General features: G+C 39.7%; 1 protein-coding gene across 1 annotated transcript in view; it reads left to right on the top strand.

Moving 5' to 3' along the window:
- The window catches only part of MYOM1 (myomesin 1), a 71806-nt gene that overhangs the window by 50895 nt on the left and 9721 nt on the right, over positions 1–11190 (top strand). The window contains exons 20-29 of the mRNA XM_018553410.1: positions 515–629; positions 2517–2676; positions 3237–3343; positions 3537–3581; positions 4779–4915; positions 5455–5599; positions 7011–7070; positions 9753–9820; positions 10299–10412; positions 10587–10674. Of these exons, the coding sequence (XP_018408912.1) occupies positions 515–629; positions 2517–2676; positions 3237–3343; positions 3537–3581; positions 4779–4915; positions 5455–5599; positions 7011–7070; positions 9753–9820; positions 10299–10412; positions 10587–10674 (1039 nt within the window). The remainder of the gene's footprint in view (positions 1–514; positions 630–2516; positions 2677–3236; positions 3344–3536; positions 3582–4778; positions 4916–5454; positions 5600–7010; positions 7071–9752; positions 9821–10298; positions 10413–10586; positions 10675–11190) is intronic.

The raw sequence follows: 11190 nt of genomic DNA, 5'->3' as shown, positions 1-11190 counted from the left end.
TTAAATTTACTTAATTAACAGATTAAGTAAATTAAATAGATTTTCCACTTTATCTATAGATTTATTCAATTTCTTCTTCAACCTCCTGAGAATTAAAAATACAGGTGCCATGTATTACAGCATTTAGGTTTACATGACATTGCTCTATAATACTCCCTGCATATAACACTGTAACTAAGCCCGGTCTTGTGTTTTCCTGCACCTTAGTGTGTGGGCCATTCAAACCAAGCAGTGCTGATTGTGTGTTCATTCTTGAGAATTTAGCAGTTTAAATTTGCCTTACTGATCTGCAGATTATCTCTCACACCATCAATAAATAAGTCTACTGCTCATGACTGACTTGCATCTTTAAAACATCTGCCAGGCAGAGAAGGGTGGCTTTGAGGGGTGTGTAATTTTTCTCCTCACATTTTCATTTGCTTAAAAACATACATGATAAAGTTGGTGTTTTGGCTCTTTTCTGTTGCTTTCACAACATAATATAAACTGGTATTTAATATCAATTCTATTCCAGGTCCAAAACTTGAATGATGGCACTCGCTACGTGTTGAGAGTGAGGGCAGAGAATCAAGCTGGTGTTGGCAACGCATCTGATGTGACAGATCCAGTCCTTGCACAGACCAAACCAGGTTGCTATCACCTTTATAATATTTGAATCAGTTTTGCTTTTAAAGAATACCTACCATCTAAAGACAACTTTGCCAGATAAAAACAAAAGTTCATTTACCTGTCTGCTATAACTATACAGTATTTTCTATACACGCTATTATAGGAGAGTGTATGAGGTTATGGTATGGGTCTCAAACTAAGTCGCACATCTCTGTTCTCATTGAATGCTGCTTTATGGTAAATGTATATTACAGCTCCATTCAGCTCAATCTTCTGACATGTTTCACTCTCTTACAGGGCTTAATAACTTAATAAATGAAGTTATTGATGTTATAATTCTGTAAATACACAGATCACCATTAACATTATGACCACTGACAGGTGACGTGAATAATATTGATTACCTTGTTACAATGGCACCTGGAAGTGGGTGGGAATTGTTAGGCAGTAAGTGAACATTTTGTTCTTGAAGTTTTGTTGGAAGCAGAAAAAATGGGCAAGCGCAAGTATTTGAGCGACTTTGACAAGGGCCAAATTGCGATGGCTAGACAACTGGGTCAGAGCACTCCAAAACTGCAGATCTTGCGTGATTTCCTGGTCTGCAGTAGTTAGGACCTACCAATAGTGGTCCAAGGAAGGAATACTGGTGAAACCTTGACATGGTCATTGGCAGCCAAGGCTCACTGATGCATGTGGGGAGCATAGGCTCGTTTAGACTGATCCAATAGAAGAACTACTGTAGCTCAAATTGCTAAAAAAATGATAGCTAGATAGATAGATAGATAGATAGATAGATAGATAGATAGATAGATAGATAGATAGGTGTCTGAACACACAGTGCATCGCATTTTGCAGTGTATGGGGCTGAGTAGCTGCAGACTGGTCAGGATGCCCATGCTGACTCCTGTCCCCCTCCAACAGTGCCTACAATGGGCACGTATGCATCAGAACTGGACCAGAAAGCAATGGAAGAAGGTGGCCTGGTATGATGAATCACATTTTCTTTTACATCATGTGGATGGCCAGGTGCGTGTGTGTCACTTACCTGTGGAAGAGATGGCACCAGGATGCACTATGGGAAAAAGGGAAGCCGGCAGTGGGATGCTATGGGCAATGTTCTGCTTGGAAACCTTGGGTCCTGTCATTCATGTGGATTTTAGTTTGACATGTACCACATACCTAAACATTGTTGCTGACCAAGTACACCTCTTCATGGAAATGGTATTTCCTAATGGCAGTGACCTCTTTCAGCAGGATAATGTGCCCTGCCACACTGCAAAAATGGTTCAATAATGGTTTGAGGAACACAAAAACAAGTTTGAGGTGTTAATTTGGCCTCCAAATTTTCCATGGAGTCTGATTCTTAGAGGCTCCACCTCGCAACTTACAGGACTTAAAGGATCTGCTACTGATGGCTTGGTGCCAGACACCACAGCATACCTTCAGAGGTCTAGTGAAGTCCATGCCTTAATGGGTCAGGGCTGCTGTAGCCTCAATATTAGGCGGGTGCTCATAATGTAATGGCTGATCGGAGTACATTTTTAATTATGAAAGATATAAAGATAATCTAAGGTTCAAACAGAATACCATTTTCTGAGAAGCTTACAGTGACTTTAGTAAGTAACCAGGTTTTGATTGGCTCCAAATAATCACAAGCAACCAATCAAAAGGTTTTTCCAATGACACCAAAAGCTGGGCTAATGGAAGCTGAAACCATTTATCTCATAAGGAAGGGGGTCTTGATTAGGTATTAGTTTATATTTTAAGATTGTATTAATAATTAATGTCTTACTGTATGACTGGTATTCTATAAAGTATTAACATATGTATTCATTATTCATTTGGAAGTGTATTTGAATTTGTTGAAGGTGTCCTTTTAATGCTGTATATTATCACTGGCCCTTTAGGTACTAAAGAGGTAGTAGTAGAAGTGGATGACAATGGAGTCATTTCATTGAACTTTGAATGTGATCAACTAACTCCAGACTCAAAGTTTGTGTGGTCCAAGAATTATGAATCAGTAGAAGATGATTCACCAAGAGTAACTATTGAGACCAAAGGTGGCAAGTGAGTAGGTTTTGTTATGAAATGTAAGATAGTGCTAAACATATTGACATGTTTTTGAGTTATAAATTAGGGCTAATGCAGTGTATAAGCATGCCTAGTAGTAGTTAGTCACATTCACTGGACATGTATTATTAAAGATGTTTCAGAGCTTATTCAAGCCACATCTTCAGTTATAGTGAGTTTTAGGAACATACTCCAGCATTTATGGCCACTCAGGTAACTGTCACCTTAATCCAATCACCATGGAATGTGTTGATGCAGATGCTGATTGCCCATGAGCAAGATAGGAGGTGTGAAAGTTTGTAAAAACTACCCTTTTCTAATACCGTGACCTGGATAAATGAGGACCTTCACAGGCATGTGTAAGCTGTATTTTTAATATTAAATCTGTTCACATTCTTTGTAACAAAATGTTTATTGATTTTCAGTATAAAATAAACAGGTATTTTACACACAACAATGTGGTAGCAAAATATCACATATACATTGCAATACAAGCATAAGATACAGATGTAGGTATACACACATTATATTGACATAATATGTTCACATTCTTATAGGACGAAGGTCTCATTCAAAGACCTTTCAGAAGAAGACATTGGAATTTACTCCTGTGTTGCTACTGAAACTGATGGTGTTTCTTCCAGCTATACATTAGATGAAGAAGGTAAACTAGTTATGTTCACTTTTGCTTGTATTGTAAAAAAAAGACGGAGATTTACTTTTCTACCTCTGTTTCTTTTGCTCAATACATTACGAATAAACCAATGATTATAAATTATATTAGCTCATATCTATATCTATCTATGTATGATAAATATCATGTTTCATACAAAATATAACTATCTTTTCCTCTGCAGAGCTTAAGCGTCTGTTGCAGTTAAGCCATGACAACAAATTCCCAGGTAAACTACAATAAATCAAACAGACCAATAACACATCATTACCGTAATGATAACATAATATTAAAACATGATCCGTCTTCTAATTTTACTGGATCACTTTATGCTCTGGTGCCCAACCTAAGGCCCATTGACTGCATGCGGCACATTGGCACTTTCTGTGTGGCCTTAGTGCACCCTGCAGCCAGTAGTATGAGTTCCCCTATTGCCTTATAATAGCAGTGACTTCTAGCAGCCTCATGTAAAATGTCAACAGTTAATATCTCCTCTAGCTTGTCCCCAGTCTCCAAGCATGTTCGCAGTCTCGGACCCAGTGGCGGAACTACCGCCGGTGCTCCTGCACCGGGGCCTGAACCTACAGGGGGGCCCAGTATCCATCCGAACACAGCCCCGGGGCAGAGATGGGGGGGCACATCGGTGTCCGGCCACCGGTTACCATCGGATCGGTATGCGGTGGCCCCCGTTCTCTGCGCCGGGAGTGTCCGTTGATCACATTGATATCCGGCGGCCGGCGGGCCCCTTCATCTCTGCGCCGGGAGTGTCGGATGAACAGATGATCGGTGTGTGATGAGAGACGCTGGCTGCTCACAGCGCTATCCTCCCACTGCGCCGGGAGTGTCGGAAAGACCCGACACTCCCGGCGCAGAGATGAGGAGGCCCGTCGGCCACCTGATACTGTGGAGGGAAGCCGAGAATTAAAAAAAGTTTGCAGGCACTTCAGGGGGCAGCCCTGGGCCTCGGCCGTGAGGACCCAGCAAACAGCCGTCTGAGTGCACGGGCGCGCTGTCTGAGATGGACACACACACCCACACTGTTTGTGTGGTTGCTACAGGGGATATGGGTCTGGGGGGGTCTGTAGGGTTTTTTTTTTTGGGGGGGGGGAAAAAATCTTGCATCGGGGCCCTTTGTTCCCTAGGTCCGCCACTGCTCGGATCATCTCCTACAGCATGTCTGCACTCTCTGATGATCTCTGGTAGCAAGCCTGGCTTAAGCCATCAACCTGATTAGCATTTGTTTTTTTAATGAATTTCCAACCACACTCTGATAGCGATCCTCTTACTTCAACCACAACTTTACTACATGTAGTTTTATTGAGATCCCCATAAACAGAAAATAGTCTGTAAACCTTTGCTTGCCCTAGAATTGCGGAGGGGGTATGAGGCAATATTGCCTATGTTCATATTTGTGTCTCTTTTGCAGTTGTTCCTCTGAAATCTGGCTTGGCTGTAGAAATTCATGAAAAAGGTCAAGTTCGCTTTTGGATGCAGGCTGAGAAACTCTCCGCTAGTGCTAAGTGCAACTATGTCTTCAATGATAAAGAGATTAAGCATGGTGATGTGAGTAAGCACAGCAAAAGTACCCATTTATAATATAATTTAACATATCAAATATAATTTAACATTGATGTCTAGATGTAAAATAATCAAAGCACACAATTTCCATAGAGAATGATAGTTTAAAGCCCAACTGCAGGATACATTTAACCCACTGCCACCCCTCTTTCCTACACCCCACTATGTGATCACAGGATAAGAGAAAAATCCCTATTTAAAAGCCCTTTTTTACTTACCTTAAGCAACTGTCACTTGACGTTTCAGCCCAGAGTCTTCCTTTTCTGGTTACTTCTTGCTTGGGTCTTTGAGTGTCCATTGTCAGATCCATGAAAGAATACACATGCCTTTTGTATTTAGAACATTTTTCCTTGTCCCAGAGATCAGCTATAAAAGATGTTCATTTTATAAACTGCTTACAGGGGAAGTGGGACATACATTCATATATTATACAATAAGCCATTACAATATATACTTGAATATTAACCTTTGCTTGACATAGAGAATAGTACACTGTTTAATCATTGACATTGTTTTGTTTCAAGAAATACAAGATGAATTTGGACAGTAAGACTGGCATTGTGGAGATGATCATGGAGAAACTGGAGGATGAGGATGAAGGAACATTTACCTTCCAGCTACAGGATGGAAGAGCAACAAACCAGTCCAGTCTGGTTCTTATTGGAGAGGGTAGGTATTTAGTCCATTGGTTAAAATAACAGAGTATATCTAGTGCCGGCCTACTGAGTCGAGTCCCTGTGTACTGCCAGGACAAAGGGACTGATTTAGGGACTTGTTCCTGCACTTTAGCGGTATTGTTTAGTTAGGTGCCTCTTAGGCCAGGTCATGGTCACTGCAAAGACTTTCCACTTTCACAAAGCTCCGGAAATGCATACGGCTATTCACTTCTGACTTGTACGGCTGATTTCAGCCATACATACATAAAAAGATATATTAAAGAAAAGAAAAAACAACAACAATTGAGCAGAGCTAGCGGTGACAGTTAGCTCCGCCCAACTGTTTCCTATTGGCCGGCACCTGCTAGAGTCTTCCAGCAGGTCCCGGCCAATGAATAACAACTGGGGCGGAGCCGGCTGTGACATCACGGCCGGCTCCGCCTAGTTGTTATTATTTAATGACAGATCGGCATTAAATAGGTGAAATGACAGAGGTCATTTGGGGACGTTGATCTGTCATTACAACTGGGCGGAGCCGGCCGTGAGATCACGGCTTGCTCCGCCCAGCTGCAATTTAGGGGGTGAAGGGTCGGCCCTTCGGCGGGCCGTTCTCCCCGCTTCGGCTGTCACTTTGGCTCAGTCGAGCTGAAGCATATACCTTCGGCTCGGCTGAGTCGCTCGGCCGCCTTCGGCAGCTGTAAGGGCAACTGTAATTAGCCCGTACAGCCAGGCCCGGATTTCCCACAAGGCCACCGTAGTAAATCCGGCCCTGCGTACAGCAGCCCTTCAGTTCGACTGAACCGAAGGGCAGAGGCAGCCGAAGAGAGCCGAAGGATAAGCCGAAGCTACGGCTGGACCCTTCGGCTCTTTAGTGAATAACCCCTTTGATGTTTACTATTACCGATCTATATCCCCCAATGATAATTCATGATAACACCAGCTCTGATCCACAGTAAGCTCCTTGGCCTGACTTTGGAAATAAATTGCTTTTCAAACCATTTCTGAAGCTAGGCTGCCCCTGTGCTTCTCAGCCCACTAAGTGAATGAAGTATTATCCATACATATGCTTTATTCCACTGAAGATAAGTGAGCAACTCTCAGAGCAGTGGTTGCATTGAAGCTTCTTGGTGGCCCTGTTAAAGCATCTGTTCAGTGGTGGTTTTCAACAGGGAGACCCAATGACCAGCCACTGCATGTGGATAGATTTTCCACTTTCATGTCAAAAGTAGAAAACCTATTTCAAAAGACAGATTGCAGAAGCAGAATATTAAGTGCAGTATGTACATTTTTAAAGAAATTTTAGAAAATGGTTTCTAATGAAAGAATTAGGTACAGAATCCTTTTAAAAATATGCTGTAAAATAAAGGACTAGGTTAGGTTTTATTTTCACCATAATATAAAGAAAATGTATTTATCTTCCACAGTGTTTGAGAAACTGCAGAAAGAAGCCAGTTTCCAGAGACATGAATGGATACGGAAACAAGGTAAAGAAAAGAGTAAAAAAAACAGTTCAGTAAGGGATGTATTTATAAAATGTTTGCAGAGCTGTGTACTCTGCAAATATCTGATTTTTACTTTTGCACCTCATTATGGCTAATAGATGGAGCCGAGAAACATAGGAACTTCCTATGCTCTTCGGCTCTATCTGGTGGCCAAATGCGGTGAAAATCTAAAAGTCAGATGTACACAAAACTTCTTATAAATACAGCCTTAAGTGTAAGTAAACAATTATGGGAATTATTTTTGTTAAGATTTCCATTGGATAAAGCACAGAGTTTATATTGATGTGTCAAACATGTAGTTGAAGCTTGTTTAATAGTTTGCAGATAGTGAATAAGTTTGTATGCAACTGTTGGATTATATGTTGCGCGTCTTACTTTTTATTTTCCTCCTTACATGATCTTTTTTGCACAAATGAAAAACATAGTATACACATTAAAATCAGGTCTGTGACAATGATGTTGCTATATAGTATAGCCCCAATAATCTGTAATAACTTCAGTAATCTGGTCTTGGGAAAAATAAATTCTTATTTTTTAGAATTAAAAACAGGAAGCTGCTACCACATGGGGAAACCCGATGCACCTACTTTCCAGCAGCGGCCCTGAGTCCCAGCCTTTGTTTGCTGCAATGCTACTCTGACATTTAAAGAATAGTCCATTTCACAGGGGATTTGTGGAACCATCAAGCTTTTTTTTTTTGCAAAATATCAACAAAGACACAGTGGTCATCTAATGAGTGCCTTGACGTGTTTCATACAACAGCTCTTCATCTTAACAACGGTGCTTACTTGTAAGGCGTTAAGGCACACATTAGATGACCACTGTCTTTTTGTTGATGTTTTAAACAATATAAAAGCTTACTGGTTCCTGCTAAGAAGGAGGGTATTATTTTAATGTTGGACATAATTGTGGGTTCAACATAAATTTAGGTGCATCTGGCTACGTAAAAAGTGTATTTCTTATGTAGATTACCCCATTGCCTTGGTAGAACATGTATCCTTATCCTTTCTAGTACATAAAGTGACACTAAACTCAGGAGTTACATTTTTAAAAATGCATTCAAGTACCCGAACTATTAACAACAACAAAAATGTATCTTATTTGTGTATCACTCGGCTTTAAATCCTCTAAATCTCACATTTAGTTAGCTCATTTGTATTGAAGTTATAGTCTTATCACGGGAGTGAGCTACTTTACAACACACACATGGACCATGGGGAGCAAAAGTAGCCACCCTCCAGAAGGAAGGAAATCATCAGCATAAATGCAGAGATGAATGATGTGAAACCTCGCGCCACTACTCTAATCAAGTTAAGCAGCAGCTGAAATCTGTGTGGTCAGATATAACGTATGAAATTAATGGTAAAAGCCGCGCTGTGTGAATGAGACCGCAAAGTGTCAGATATAGCACGGCTTTTACCATTAATTTCATAAATGCAGAGATAATTTGAGGATCTACAACTGAGTGATACACAAAAAAGAGGCATTTCTGTTAATAGTTAAGGTACTTGAATGCATTTTTAAGATTTAACTTCTGAGTTTAGTATCACTTTACCATTTATAATGTGGAATGCTTGCCTGTAATATGCATGCACTTACCACTAGAGGGCAGACACTTAACATTTCTGGAGCAAGAAGAAATCTGATCTTACAAAAACCATATGTGGCTAATTCAGTAAAGCAGTGAGCAGTCCTAATCATTTCCTACAAGGCTGGGATAGTTATAAAGGATTAGAGGGACAAAGGTCAAACTGCAACTCACCAACTACGATATTTCTTTAGAATAAATAAGAACATTTATCAAATTAGAAATGTAATAAAGTGGACGGAAACTTAAATTGTTTTAATAATTTTCCATAGAAACCTTAATTGAAAACATATCCAGGGCTATTCACAAAAGGGTGAAGCATTTGGAGAAGGCAGGAGAAGTGAACAATCTAGGACAATATAGCTGATTTGGAAAAAGTCTCCAATTCAGCTCACTTTCCAGTTCAGCTATGTTGTCCTAGATTGTTCAGTTCTCCTGCCTTCTCCAAACTCTTCACCCTTTTGTGAATAACCCTGATGAAGTCTGTCATCACTAACACCTTCTATTTAAATCCTAGTTGCCTGGCTATCCTACTGATCAAAAGGCTTCAATCCTTCGGAGTCACCAACCCTAAACAAGTATGCAAAATGGGAGCTCTGACGTTACTCAGACTCCACATGCTATAGGCTTGTTCCTGTTAGTGATTTAGAAATTACATAGGTTGGAAACATTCAGGCAACTAGCATTTTCAATAGGAGGCCAGCTCTGTGCCCCCCTCAGGTACCAAATCTCTCATAAAATGATATCCTCCCTTGAAATAATTTCACATTTCAATACAGAGATATCATTACTACTTATCCCTTTAGTATATGAAATGATTGCATCTTACAGTTATATGTCAATTGAACATTAGTCAAGAGGTTCTAATGGCGAAACTTCTATTTCTACTATAGTTTGTATAGATCTATCTATGTTCTGAGCATGTAATACATTAATTATGCTTTAATATTGGATCTTCTCAATGTCTGTAGCTGCTTTCACTGTTCTTTAATAATACAGATTAAGGGGAAAAATCTGTTGTAGATGATTTTTCTGCTGGTGATGACAATGATTAATTACCCTCCTTTCTTCCATAGGTCCTCATTTTGTGGAGTACCTTGCATGGGAAGTTACTCCTGAGTGTAATGTGCTTCTGAAAAGTAAGGTAAGGAAGACCTAAATCGATAACGTATTCCAGTAATGCCTCTATAGCTGGTCTGTCTCATATCCCTTTTGTTTCTTTAGCCACATATGCACTGATATTGTGATATTACCAGTGGATGTGGAGCCAAGAAATATTAGTTTATAGCAGAGGTTTCCAATCTATGAGTCAAGACCACAAATGTGGCACTAGAAGTACTATTTAGGATCCCACTTTTTCAGATATTCATTCTTCAGGGTTTTGTTTGTATGTTTAGATTTTAGGGTCCCAATTAAATTACAAGCTGACAGTTATGGGTCTCAAAAAATGCCACGTTAACATTTGAGGCCTCATTTAAAAAAAAAAAAGCTAAAACACTGCTATGTAGTTAGCTGTTGAGGGTTTTACAAATAATCTAGGAAAACAGTGTCATTTATGTATCACCAATTACCAGTAAACAACATGACTCACGCTCTCTGTATGTGTTTGAACACGGCTGTAGGTAGCTAATATGAAGAAAGAAACAAGTATTACATGGTACAAAGAAGGAATGGAGATAATGGAGGATGAGAAACATGACTTTAAAGATGGTGTATGTACACTGCTCATTACTGAGGTAAGTCTCATTGAATAAATCTCTAATTGTAACTATATTACACATCCATTTAATTGCCCCTAAGATGAGGCCCATCACTTTTCAGATGGTGTTTGTCATTACATGAATGCGTTTATGATTACATAATTAATCTGCCATAAGAAATAACCTATAAATTGATTTGTATATTCCCAGATAAGCAGGAAAGATGCCGGTATATATGAGTTAATACTGAAAGATGACAGAGGAAAGGACAAGAGTGTACTTAAGCTTGTAGATTCAGGTAAGACTGGATTCACTAGGCAAGGTTCCTTATACCTGCTTGTCTGCTTCTAATACTTGTCTGTCAGCACTGAAAAATGTATGCTACATTTGTTTGTTTTTATTGTTTTTATGGAATAATATGCTTCTGGCTACCTATTATTCTGTGGGAGGTTAAGTATTTTCAGTATTTATGTAACTATTTGAAAGTGAATCATGGGAAAAGAAGCAGGTATGAGTTTTGTTCTACAGAAAATTATATCATTAGTCCATTTCTTTTATCAACTTTGCTTCTCTATGCTACTGCCCTCTACTTTGCTCCTACTCCTTAATTGCTGTTATTTCCTTCAGGGTTACCCACACAACTTCACACATTTACCCATGTGTTCCACATACCCCTTTCTTCTGTAGTGTTGCAGTTCTCATTTTGATGTCTGCTTCTTTATCATTATGCTCGCTTCTATTACAGTGGTCCTGTTTACCCACACTCACTCACCCATATACTCTTCTTTACCCTTATACAACATATATATATATA

This window comes from Nanorana parkeri, unplaced genomic scaffold, assembly GCF_000935625.1.
Source record: "Nanorana parkeri isolate BGI_ZX_2015 unplaced genomic scaffold, ASM93562v1 scaffold7, whole genome shotgun sequence".
NCBI classification, from domain to species: Eukaryota; Metazoa; Chordata; class Amphibia; order Anura; family Dicroglossidae; genus Nanorana; species Nanorana parkeri.
This window is presented reverse-complemented; position numbering and strand designations above follow the sequence as displayed.